This window comes from Ochotona curzoniae, unplaced genomic scaffold (assembly GCF_017591425.1).
Source record: "Ochotona curzoniae isolate NIBS_2020 unplaced genomic scaffold, NIBS_Ocur_1.0 contig_3498, whole genome shotgun sequence".
Classification (NCBI taxonomy): Eukaryota; Metazoa; Chordata; class Mammalia; order Lagomorpha; family Ochotonidae; genus Ochotona; species Ochotona curzoniae.
Genome location: NW_024465885.1, coordinates 29,818,749 through 29,832,581, shown reverse-complemented (window position 1 = coordinate 29,832,581; position 13,833 = coordinate 29,818,749). Strand labels below are relative to the sequence as shown.

Sequence of the window (13,833 nt, the reverse complement as noted above, 5' to 3'; positions counted from 1 at the left end):
AATGGACCGTAAGTTAAATCAACTAATATTCATGTTCTCTTTGTCTCTGTGTGTCACTCTCTGCCTTTCAAGTAAATGAATAAACCTTTAAAATAAACAAATTAATAAATAAATGCAAACTCTAACATCATGTTTATTCTAATTTTAATACAGGGAAAAAAAAACTGAGCATCACCTTCAGGCCAATATTCAGCCATAATCCAAGCTGGGTACCCCTTCTCTGAAAAGCCTAGACCAGCCCTGTTTCAGATCACAGGAATTTTTAAAATATTAGTTTCGGGAATTTCTACATAGGCTTTACTAAATGTCCTTAATCCCAAAGCTAGAAGTCTGAAATACGAAACCCATAACTCATTAAAGTATTATAGTGGCAGTAATTCATATCCCAGCAACTGAGATCATCACAGAAGTTCTCTAACTGGAAAGGACACTAGTGTAATAAGATGTAAATATTAATTAGCAAGGGACAATGCATTTTGTACCTTCCCTTTCATTTACCCAAATATGCAAATGTTTATTTGGAGCCATGAAATTGCAGAACAAATAAATTTAAATCCATAAGCACTATCAAAGTAAAGGAACTAACAAATAACAATCTCTTGTAATAAAAGAGTAAATGGGTAAACTATACCTTCAAGTACACCCACAGCCAGAAATCTTCCATAGAATAACTCTACCATGGGGTTCTTTGGTTTTTCTTCATCCCTAAAGCAAGATAAGAAACAGAAACGTGGTTACAACTATGCAACCTTTAAATAAGACATTAAAAGTACAAGAGCATTTATGTGTCTATCATACATGTGGTTCTAATATTTGCTGTGTCACCTTGGACAAAGAACTACAATTCATTTTCCCGTTTCTTCTCATGTCAACTGAACATAATTATGGTAACTGAACTTACAGGATTGTGACAGGGTCAAAATGAAGAAACTCTAGGTCAAGAAGGAACTCTGACAATCTGTGTTCACAAAGTACCTGCTGTTCTACTGCCACATAACGTGCAGCCTGCATTTGAATCCGTATAACACATGATTATCTGGACTTCCTAGGACTGAGATAGAGCAGTATGAATCAAGAAAGATTTATGCAAAATTTGAATATGTTATCCCCTGCACCCACCTTGGTGCAAAGATTCCTAAAATAGCCATCACCACCATAGGAACAGCTTTGACCAGACCAGCGCTCGCTCAGTCATTCCATCCTATATTTCGTCTCACTATTGTAATTAGTATTTGTGAATTTGCCAGAATTTTAACATTTGAATGCTCTGAGTCAATGCTTTCAAATACTTTAATGCTATTGATATACATATAAAACATGAAAAGAACTTTAGGATAAAATGACATTTTCATATTTTCAGAGAAACAGGGCAAATCCTCCCACATACCTCCTGGCTTGTCATGACAAAGCAAGTAGAAGCAAAAAAAAAACAACTTTGCTATAGAATAGCAAAGCACACTGGTTCAAAAATATAAGTCAAAATACTGACAAAAGGAACAATGAAAAGGTCATGTTGTAAATGAAAAGTTTTTAGAAAAAACAGACAAGTTCCACCTTCTTCTGAACATTTTAGAAAAAGGGTGGTAACTTTAATAGTTATGAAAACTAAAAAATATGACTAAGAACAAAAGAAACTGACTTTAAAATGCAGGCAGTAAACTAGAACTCCAGTCAGAATAGACTCACACATTCAGACAGAACAAATACAGACTGAGGAAAGCAGTAGGCTACAAAGAAACAGCACCTAGGCAGAACACTGCCAGGACATGTTCACAGAAAACCTCAATAGATACGAATAGGAAAGTAAGACCTTTAGCGTAAAACAGAGTTCAGAGTGAACCAACCTACTGAAGATATCTATGCATCCTCTGCATTTACAATACTCTCTCTCTCAACAAAAACACAGTATCTCTAGCCACTGTGGCAAAAAATAAATAGTTGAGATTCTACTTAATGCAGCATGCTCTGGCAAACTGGATCTCTCAAGGAGAACACAACGAGTTTTGATACATAGAAAAAGAAGAGAGCCATGACCAACGAAGCCGGCATGATCAGCTTCTAAGCTCGCCAACAAGAAAGCAGCACTCATATGCCATACTCTGTGGCAGATTTTGCAACCACATGGGTTTTTCTCCCCAATATCAAAATCTTAGCACAAAGTTAATCTCTTCAGAGTTTTCTTCAAACTTAATACAAGTTTTGTCTATAATCAACTGGTCATTAAAGGCAGGCACTGTACCAGAATTAAAATGAAGAGATTTTCTCAAGTTACCATAATATCTTAAGTTTTTGCTATAGTGTTTGGCAACATTTTGAGGAAAATTACACTAAGGGAGAAAGTAATATTATGTTTAGTTGAAAAATAAAGAGGTTAAAGATTTGCCTATTTCAAAATTTCAAAATGTTAATCATTTATGCTCTAATGATACTTTGAAACCTAAAGTAAATGCATGTAAAATTTAACATTTAAAGTACTATATAAATCAAAGTGATGGCTGTAGCTGCAGAACAAACTAATCCAGACACACAAATGACATGCTGAGATCATACTATGAGATCAGGAAATGATTTTTATTTTGTTAGATTTCAAATACAGAATGCAAATTAACCTGATTTTAATGTAATTTTTCTGAACTTTACACTCAAAAGACCAAAGAGTTATCACTTAGAAATGTAATTGTTTTCTGGGTTTTGATAATACAGAGTGATGTGTCTACATTAAGTTTGGGAAGCATCACTGGGTCGTTAACACTAAATGGTCAGAATATCATTTTTAATTTAGTTTTAATAGATTCAATATGACTTGTAGAGACAATTTTTTGATACAATTATTATTTTTTTAAGATTTGTTGATTTTTACTGCAAAGTCAGATATATAGCAAGGAGGAGAGACAGAGTGAAAGATCTTCCGCTCAATGACTGCAATGGCCAGCAGAGCTGTGCTGATGCAAAGCCAGAAGGCAGGAGCTCTTCCAGGTCTCCCACATGGGTGCAGGGTCCTAAGGGATTGGGTCATCCTCAGCTGCTTTCCCAAGCCACAAGTAGGGAGGTGGATGGGAAGTAGAGCTGCCAGGATTAGAACCGGTGCCCATATGGGATCCCGGCATGTTCAAGACAAGGACCTTAGCCGCTAGGCCACCTTGCTGGGCCCTAAGATACAATTCTAAGAGCATGACAATGTTCCCTTTCTCCACTGCTCTCCCACCTTACTTCCTTCCCCTTTCTCCTTGTTTTTACTTCTTGAAATATTATATTTTAAATTTATATCACAGAAAAAAGGACTCAATGCTTCACCCAATAGGAAGCTCGGAAAAAAAAAGAAAATATAAAAAATGGCTATAAGCAATACTTGAATGAAAAAAAATTACCATTTCACTCATATATAGTGAATTATAAGGTGACCACAGGCCATCAAAAATTTGGCCAACCTCATCACCCAGAAAAGATTGTTCTAAATGAGGTCTACAGCGATACTATGCTCATTCTTCTATAGTCATACAACATTTTAAACTACTGACTTGATAAAAGTATACAAGATTTAAATTTTTCTTTAATTTGCAGCAATATTGATTCAGATTTTAAAAAATAAACAAAAACAAAATAAAAGTTTTTGCTAGAAATGCCACATTTAGAAGACCTTGATTGGTCAATGAGGATGAGCAGAAGTTAAAAATAGGATAAGGAGCTGAGCCCGGCAGCATGGCCTAGCAGCTGAAGTCCTCACCTTGAACGTGCCCGGGATCCCTTATGGGAGCCAGTTCTAATCCCGGCAGCTCCACTTCCCATCCAGCTTCCTGCTTGTGGCCTGGGAAAGCAGTGAAGTACGGCCCAAAAGCCTTGAAACCCTGCAGCGTGTGGGAGACCTGGAGGAAGTTCCTGGATCCTGGCTTCAGATCTGTACAGCACCGGCCATTGTGCTCATTTGGGAATCATTGGACAGATAATCTTCGTCTCTGTCTCTCCTTCTCTCTATGTATCTGACTTTGTAATAAAAATAAATAAATCTTTAAAAAAGCAGAATAAGGAGAACAGAATGTTCAATCTAGATTTTTGGCTCTGATTCTACTTAGTTAGACTATGTGTATTAATTTCCTCTCATAGTCTTGAAGTTACAATGTAAACGGTTCACCTATAGTTCAAGGAAATACACATGTGACAATTGCTAGGTACTTAAGATATGAGAAGGGCCTTGTGAGAATACGAGAAGGACCTCCCCCAAAACCATCTTTACTTCCATGGAGATGGGAAATAATTCTGGAGTAACCAAGGCCTTAGCAGTTTAAGACTATGGAATAAAAATATATTAGTAGTAGGAAATATGAAGGAAGAAATTCTAATCTCTGCCTTCATGTTTCCTTACCCTAGTTCTTCACAAGAATCACTATTCCTGTTACTTTAACCTACCAATAACCCATCCCTCCACAGTGGAGCCATGACTACTGATTCTAAGGTGATTATTGAATCTAAGGACAGGAAGTGGTCCTGTAGGATCAGCCCTTCCAGGAGCTGGTGTGCTGGCATAACGGGCTAATCCTCCCCCTGTGGAGCTGTCATCCCACATAGGCTTTGGTTCATATCTTGGCTGGTATACTTCCAATCCAGTGCCCTGATTATGACCTGGGAAAGCAGCAAAGGATGGCTCAAGTCCTTGGGCGCATCCACACAGAAGACCTGAAGGAAGCTCCTGGCCTCTACCTTGTACTAAGCTAGTACCTGGTCACTGCAGCCATTTGGGGAGAGAGTCAGTAGATGGAAGTCCCCTCAGTGTCCCCTCCTTTCTGTAAAATATGCCTATAAAAACACATCTTAAAAAAATAGTCCTTCCAGGAATCAGTTTGGATTTGACTGACTTAATTCCAACTTTATGTTAGAACTTAAAGCTACCCATATTTACTTCTGTCCACAAATTTCAAACAGCTTGTAAATAATATAAATAATACTGGGATTCTCAAAAGTCTGTATTAGGTTCATATTTCTCTGTTAAAAATAAAAACAAAAACAGGAAAAATGATTATCATTTATTGACTTCACAAGACTCCATCAATAAGCTTCATGGTAACTTACGTGTCTTCTTCAGCTTTCATTTGGAAGGCATCTTCTAACCAATCCAATAATTTATGTGTAAATTCACTCACATCTTGCTGTGGAAAGAAAAAGTCTTATTCGATATTTTAGCCTTCTAATTATAAAGCTACACATGGTAACATAAAACTTCTAACCAATTTTAGAAATGAGTGATTAATTACTTCTCATGAAAGTATCATGTAAAATACTTCGTATCAAATGCAAGAAATGTATGAAATTTAAAAACCATACAATCAATCATTTGAAAACAAGATCACTAATGTTACTGGGAATAGTATGAACATTAAAATTCAATTTATAAATGAATTTTTTTAAACAGTTAACTCCAACAGAGCTCTGTAATGAATCTTTGCAAAAAAACAAAATACTTCTTAGTAAAATGTTGCTTATTAAAAAATTAATGGCTTCACTCACTGAAGGAAGATTAGCACTTGTAGACAATTCCATCTCCTAATTCAATGTTTACATATAATTATTTAAACCGAATTCACCTTTATTCTGGCCTGTTGACCTGGAGTCAGCCCCTGGATCATGAGTGTAACACAAGCATACACGTCATCTCCTACTGACCCTCTCCCTTTGTCTCTGACTCTCTATCATAGAAAAGGAGTGTTGTGGCACTTGCATTGAACAATCATAATTGCTAAAGTAATATGAATTAGAACAGAGGCACACAGAACCATAGGAAAGATTCATTCCATTGAGACTACTGCAAGTAAAATGAATTAGTGTAGTCTCCCTTAACAAATAACTCTAAACATGAAAGACACAATCTTATATTTTTCCAACAGAATTTTTTTTTGAAAATCATACAGACCAAACATATAACCTTTCCATTCTTGAAACTACCACCTAAAATAGGCTTGACTTTAGTTGTTCCAATGCAACATAGGTTTGCCATCAGCAGGAAAATCAAGTTAAAAAATCCACAACACTTCCAGTAGGTTGAATGGCAGTCCACCAAAACACATGTCAGCCTAAGATCTCAGAATGATCCCACATGGAATAAGAGTCCTTGTGCATAAAAGCAGGACAGGTCATAATACAATGTAATTTAAAAAAATATATAAGTGCCTATAGAACTGTGTCACATAATACAATGTAATTAAAAATATATATATAATTAAAAATTATAAATAAATAAATAAATAAATAAGATGTGGTTAAAGTAATAATAATAATAATAATAATAAAAGCAGGGCAGGATCTCCAGATGAGATCATCTTGAATAATGGCTGGCCCTAAATTAAAGCAGGGATATACTTAAATAGAAAAAGAGGACACACAGACACACAGGGGAATAGTCCACTTGAAGGTATCAAGCCAAACATTACGAGGAACTACCAGAAGAAAGAAAAAATAATCACAACAAAAGAGCTATCAGAGGTAACATGGCTCTGCCAGCTCCTTCATTTGGACCTCTAGCCTCTAGAACTGTGGGAGGGTACTCTATTGTTTTAAGATTTCTCTTATTTCAAAGGCAAAATTTTAGGCAAGAGAATATTGCATCTGCTGCTTCTCTCCCCCACAGGCTGCGAAGGCCAGAACTGATCAAGGCTGAAGACAGGCGCCACGAACTTCTCAAGGACTCCATCATGGATGGGAGGCCCAAGCACTCAGGCCATCTTCTGTTTTTACAGGGAACTGTATTGGAGATGGAGCAACCGGAATTTGAACCCTGGCCCACCAGGGATGTCAGCAACACAACCAGCAGCACCACCAGTTGTGCCACAGCACCAGACCCACCTTTTATTGTTTTCATATAATTCATATTAATTTAAGATACCCCGTAAACTAATTTAGTACATTAAAATAACTTTTATGCCTTTGTATAAATTCATGATTAGAATTTTTTTTGATATTTTAAAAATCTTTTGAGTACCATCTTTGCTTATTTATTTTCATCGTGTAAGATAAACTTCCAGAAAAGCAAGGAGCAAAAAACATGGGGAAGGAAATGGAAAGAAATTTAGAAGATCCTCATTTACAGAAAATGTAATTCAAACACCTTCCCTACCTTGGGAAAATTATTCCCTGCTATTAAATCCAGTAACAATACTGATTAGTCTATCAGACATTTGCTATTCTTTTCAACTACCTGATTGTTGTTTATTCACTATATTCATTTAGTAGCTTCAACTATACAATAAACTCTAATATGAATTTATTTTAACATACACATCATTTAATTGTGGCGTGGATTTTCAGAAAAACTGTGTAAGGAATGATCAGATTAAATATAAATTGTTGACAGAGAAGTACCAAAAACTACCTGCTGTAAATCATTTGATTTGAAGGCATCCTTAAGAATTTCAACTGCTCTTGATGGATCAACATATTTCCTTTTAGTACCAACAAGAAGGGCAAATAAATACCTCAGCTCACGCATAAAAGGCAAATTTCGATGTTCCTATTATTAAAAAAAAGAAAGAAAAAAGCTGAAGAGCAACATATTAATTTTTACTGGTAAACATATATTTAACAGTGGCCAAAATTTAAACTAACCGATATAAATTAGGGATGCACCCTACACTCTGTACCAGAACTGAAGAAAGAATACTAGTACCACCCACAAGGCTCATAGGAATCATCAATCCCAAGCACAGAACAGTGCTGGATGCACAGTGTCAGCATCAATGGCATGTGCTCACAGCAAATGCAGTGACAGCCAGCCTTCCTCAGGGCTGGCTCACAGCAAGCCACTGTTCCAACTATATCACCCACCCCCAAGAAACGCTTGGATGCCATGTCTTCCCCCTGCATGAAACCTTTCCAGACCTTTCCTAACTGTTAGACCTCAATAAATTTATATTTAATGAATTATTTTAGTAATGTATTTTACTTGCACAAATCAGTTTTTTCATATTTTGTTATATTTAACTCAGTTTAATTATAGCTTATTAGAGCAGAACATAAAGGAAGGCTAATGTGTCATCCTTCAAAATATCCTTAAAACCTTAATTTTGTTTTTCAAAATATGGTGTACTTGTTAAAGCAAAAAAAAAAAAAAAGGACTTCTGTTTCTCTACCAAAAGTTACTACACATTCAATTCCTATTGCCTGATTTACCCAAACTCAAGGAAAAAACAATAATTTACATTAACAATCACTAACCATTTACATTAAAATAGTTACAAATCAAGTTGCGTTCCTAACAGTATGTATTGCATATGCTTCTTGTTTGTATAAAAGTGTTTTTAAAAACTGAACATTGAAAGCAGAATACAATTGTATAATCCATTACTATGACTACAACAGGTCACAGTTCAGCACTTTTATAAAATCTCACACTTTCTTAGCATCAAGTTAACTTTAGAGCCACAGGGCTTGTTTGGGACAAGATCACCAATAGCAAGTTATAAAGGACATCATATCCATAACCATTTTTTTCCACTAATGAATTTATATAAGTATGTAGATATGCATTGTACTTTTCAAATATATTATTTTTTAAAAGTACATATATCTTCATTAGCAATATCAGACAACTATGTATTAAGAACTTTAATATGTTTCACCTCCTTTTTATAAAGTTTGTTATTTACTTATTTGTCTGACACACTGAAAGAGACAAAGAGCAAGAGTGAAAGAGAAAAGTGCTCCCTTAGCACCTGCAACAGACCAGGACAAGGCCAGATGCGATGACCTCAATCTCTTTTCTCACTTGGCTGAAAGAAACCCAACTTTCTGAACCATCACAGCTGCCTCCTAGGGTCTGTGTTAGCAGGGAGCTGGAGTCAGGAGATGACCTGGGTGTCAAACTCAGGCACTTCAACATGAGATATGGGTGTCCGAGATAGGCATCTTAAACATCCATACCATGTTCTAATTCCCACAGCCAATCTATGAGAACATTCTCGTCAATTCTTGTACTTTATCATTAAGGCAAGTAAACAGAGTGAGACAAATGACTTCCTTAGGCTCACACTAGAACCCAAGCAGGTTGATTGTCTGTGCAGTTTTATACTGCCTACCTGACAGTATCAACTGCCCAAGCAGAACATATAAACCTGCACTGCAAAGAAACTAATACAAAATTAAATTTTTAAAGGACTGCTCTGCATAAGCAATTAAAAAGGGAATTGGTTTCTACATATTTTTTTTCAGAACTGAGGATTGACCTTAAACCGCAAATTGCAATCTGTACAATTTTATTGAAATTTAGTAGTCAAAAAAGGGAGAAAAGCCAGTCAACTGATATTACAAATTGGAATATTATTGTAATCTTTAGGTGAAAAAACTATTTACAACATATGCTCAAAAGACAGAAGTTACTATGATAACTGAGATTAGCGATTTGAGATTAAAATTCTGACAGTCTGAGACTTAATGATATAAATGCCTCCAAATCAATCACAGAAAACCAAACAGAACATAGATATTCTGCTTCAACAAGTGCTACAACTTTACCTTTTGGTTTTGGGGTAAATCTTGAGCATGTGATGGAGGTTTGTAATTCAGCACTAATCTTCTAAATTCCAAAAGATTGAATAATGACTGAAAAAACAAACAACAATTTAAGATACCTAAGGGTCTCAGGGGCTTACTTCTGGTAACCGTACTGTTTAGACACAGAACTGTTGAAACCTAGAAAAGAACTTTGACCCTGAAGTTAAAAACAAGCCAAATTTCTTATACTTCATCAATTCTGGATAGCTAACAATATTTGTTCTGTTGAACAAAATTATACACAAAAATTAGCACATATTAAAATTACTAAAAGCTCATTACATTACTATGTGCTTGGCAAGCAATTTTCTCAAATAAAAGTATCAAATGTAAAAATTAAGACTTTTTACGCATGCTACATTTTCCATAATTATCTAGAGAAATAAAAGATAAATTTGTTCACCAGATGTTAGAGAAGAGAAAAAGCAAAAATATGTAGCATCTCCATGCTCACAAAAATGCACACAACCTAGAAAGAGGATGAATATTAGTACCTATAATAGACATGTGACTCCTACTACAGTAAAACAGACTATAATGAACACAACACTTGAAGCAGGCCTATAAAAAGGCTCCCAGAATCAGGATTATACCTTGTAATTCTTCAATGCCTACAGGATGAACACTCACTTCACAAATGAGGTGAAAGAAATGAAGTAAATCAGAATGTATCTTATTCAATAAAGTATTTTTTCTTAAATGTACATTATTGATACTCTTCATACAGTTGTCTGAAAGGCTTTACAACATAAGTTTTTCTGAGAATAGTTTTTAAGGTTTAAAAATTACTATATGTAAGATGTAATAATATATCTTAATAGATTATTTGATCTATATAATAGACCAACGTGTTCCCTCCCTAGCACAAACCAATTGGAAAACAGCCAATTACTGAAAAAGCTAGTTCAGTACATTAAGAAAGAAGGACAGATAAATAGGTATACTAAGACATAAATAGAAAAGGTAAAATCCACAACAGTAATAATAAATGGTAGGAAAATACGATGTTTTTACTGCAACATAGAAGAGGTTTTTATTTAGACATTCAGAGCATATGAAATCATTCACTTACATACTAAAGATCTATGCAATACCTATGTGCCTGAAAACTGGAAGAGCAAAATTGGTACTTCAGCAGTCTCTACCTTTGTGGAACTAATCTTTAAACTTTACAGAAGAAAGAGAACAATGACAAATTTGGAGAACCCTAGTCTTTCTCCTACTTCCTGAACTTTCCACAGAGATCACACACCTAGTTCCTGAACAGTTAAGATTTTATTTGGTGCCAAGTTGTTGCTAAAGTGGAATCTGGTTGTTGCTGCTTTTTAAATATTTTTGCCAGGTACAGTATTCTACTAAGCTAATTTTTTATAGCAATTTCAGGGTATCACCTTTGAAAGGTTAGCTGTTATTGCTTTTTTTCCCCTCTTTTGTGAAAGTGACAAGTCCTTCTATGTGTCTGCACTTTCAGACATTTTTTTCTCTATTAAGCCTTTCTGTTTTATTCTGGTGTTTCCCTTAACAATATACTTCAGATTTGTACTACTTGCTTCCTCTTGCATCTGGTTTCTGTGAAAATTTACAGACAACCACAGGGACCACCCCATTTTTACAGATCTACCTTTGGTCAGTGAACAACCATGCTTCACAAAGAATGAGAATTCAGTACCAATTTGACACACAGAAATCTTCTGAGAGAAAGGACTCCAAGAAGAAAAATAGAGCAAATACACTTGAGCATATACGCCATATTGATAATAACAGAGATACTAATATATAGAAAGTGGTTAAGATAAGAAGGAAGAAGAGAGGAAAAAGCAAGAAAACAAAGATTATGGGGCCATAAACCTACTGAATCTTCCTAATGTTTACAAATTATAGAAATGTGAATACTGATTGGTAATTACTTTGAGGTTGTGATATGTCAGGAAGTAACATAAAAAGGAGTTCTAGCTGAATGACATGAAAGCCCAAACTCATATCAACAGGGAAACACAACACGTGAAACTGAAGATAACAGACCATGTTATTTACCTTCTTGGCATTATAAATTTCTATTTTTTTTTCCTATTGTTGATTTTGTATTGTGACTTTCCATTTAAGAGAATGTACAATAACTGAAATGGAGAATACCATATCCAGATGTGAGGACACAATGCAGTATGCATTTCTACTTCCAGACTAAAGATGGACTCCCAATGAAATTGTTTACTATATGACAACGGGATGATGGACTCTCTGTCATTGTCCATGCCCACAATAATGGACCTATGACTGTGTATGAAGAACTGCACAATAGTAATGATACAGGGGAACACGGTGGGTAGGTGGGGAGGGATTTAAGGAAGGGCTAAGGGAAATCCCAGGGGCCTATGGAACTGATCATAAAATGATGATGATAATAATAATAATAAAAGATTAAAATTTAAAAATAAAAAGAAGAAAAAAAGGAAACCAAAGAGAACAAAACAAACAGACTGGCTACAGGTGTTTTTGAGAAGCAGGGCTGAGGAAAACCACTGATTTTCACTGTAGGCTTTTTACAGCTGTAAGTTTTTTATTGTTTGTTGTTGTTGTTGTTGTTTGCCTCTCTTTGAATTTGGCGTCTTCTCTTCCCTCTCCATGAAAACTGAGCAAGTAAAAGGTAAGAGCAAGAAATATAAGAAAATATTCTAAATGATACGTGAAAATGTTTTGGAAACTTGCAGTATTTTTCTTCAATGCTCTCAGTATTTTAGATATTTTAGATATCACTATGATGGTAAGAGCATCTCATGCCTTTCACTCACCATAAATCATATGGGCTTTTTGACAATGCTTTCCTAAATTTTCAAGGAATATATTCAAAAATATTGCCTTTCCGTCTCACCAGCAAATGCTAACAACAGGTAGGGAGCAAATATTAATTCAAAATAAGCAAAAGGCCTGGGGTTCTACTGCTGAAACCCCAATGCAGGAGTGATGACTCAAGATGGATAAATGACATCGCAAATCTTTTACTAACTGAAAATAAATATACAATTGAGCCTAATTTTGACTGCTATCATTCTCACTAAAGAAAACCTGTATACAGATGCTTACCTGAATAACTGCACTAAACCAGCAAGTATTGCCAACATTCTTTAACCCGACAGGCGTTCTGTCCTGCCTTTTTCTATCATAAGGGTTTCGAGAATCCCTCCAAACTTCTGTAGGTGTCCTCTTCAAACCTGCTTTGTTGTCTTCTATGCTGGCTTCAAGGACTCTTAAGCAATGGAAGAAAGTGATAGGGGAAAAAACACAATATTATATAATGCTGGGCTCTACATCATAGCATACCATAAACTCTTAAGCATTTAGATTTTCAAACAGATTTAGATATATATTTAAATATATGTATATATTTATGTTAAATCATTTTAATTAAAACTATCAGAAATATAGCAACTAGACAAGTTTTCTGAGTAGTCACTATCTTATAGTATATTTTTAAAATATAATGACTAATTTCTAACAATTATTTCAAATAATAAAACATTAAAAACTGAACAACTTTTATTGCTACATCTCTGGTCCTTAATTTCCCCCTAAACCAAAAAAAAAAAAAAAAAAAAAAGATATAAATTCTAGGATTTCTTTCAATTCTACAGCTCGCTTACAAAGAGAATAATTACATGTTTTTCACCCAATAGCCTGCCTAAAAATTATAAAAGATTATTTATCTTTCCCAAATGAATTCAACTACAGAATATTTTAAGAATGAACATGACAATGGTAATACTAATTCACCAACACAGATGTTTCTGTTGCTCATGAGCCTGTAACAATATCTATGATCACCACTAGAAATCCTTAATTTCCATACATAAACTAATGAAGAATTTTGTCTTTTCAAGAAATATGTTACCATTCTAAATAAGAGTAATAACCAGATTTCATAACACTTCGTGTATGTGTGTGCTAATTACCAAAATCGAAGTGAATTTTCCAAATTTCTTGCTTCTTAAAGAGGCCATCTCATTCATGTTAAACCATCTTTAAAGTAAATAAACAACAACAACAACAAAACCCCTGTGCTATCAGATGAATGGTTAAACTTGTATTCTTTCTATCAGGAGTTTCACAACATAATATCAGATACAATGTGGTAAAATCCCAAAATGTCACTCGTAGTATAGCTTATTATGAATACAGGACAGTCTGGAAACCAATACAACATGATGTTAAAACAAAGATCGGACACTCATATACATAAGATATAAGACATTAACATGCCTGCCACCTCTAAGAGTGCCCCAACTAAAGCGGCAGGATAACAAT

The 13,833-nt window shown here is 34.9% G+C and overlaps 1 protein-coding gene across 13 annotated transcripts in view; it reads right to left on the bottom strand.

Annotated features, from left to right (window-relative positions):
• The window catches only part of USP25 (ubiquitin specific peptidase 25), a 126,006-nt gene that overhangs the window by 58,566 nt on the left and 53,607 nt on the right, over positions 1 to 13,833 (bottom strand). For 8 of the 13 annotated variants that reach the window (XM_040980646.1, XM_040980653.1, XM_040980654.1 and 5 more), the window contains 5 exons: positions 12,616 to 12,778; positions 9,496 to 9,582; positions 7,358 to 7,495; positions 5,065 to 5,141; positions 632 to 705 (listed from right to left, as the gene is read on the bottom strand). In XM_040980646.1, coding sequence (XP_040836580.1) covers positions 632 to 705; positions 5,065 to 5,141; positions 7,358 to 7,495; positions 9,496 to 9,582; positions 12,616 to 12,778 — 539 coding nt within the window. The remainder of the gene's footprint in view (positions 1 to 631; positions 706 to 5,064; positions 5,142 to 7,357; positions 7,496 to 9,495; positions 9,583 to 12,615; positions 12,779 to 13,833) is intronic. The other 5 variants (XM_040980656.1, XM_040980657.1, XM_040980659.1 and 2 more) reach the window with 2 other exon arrangements.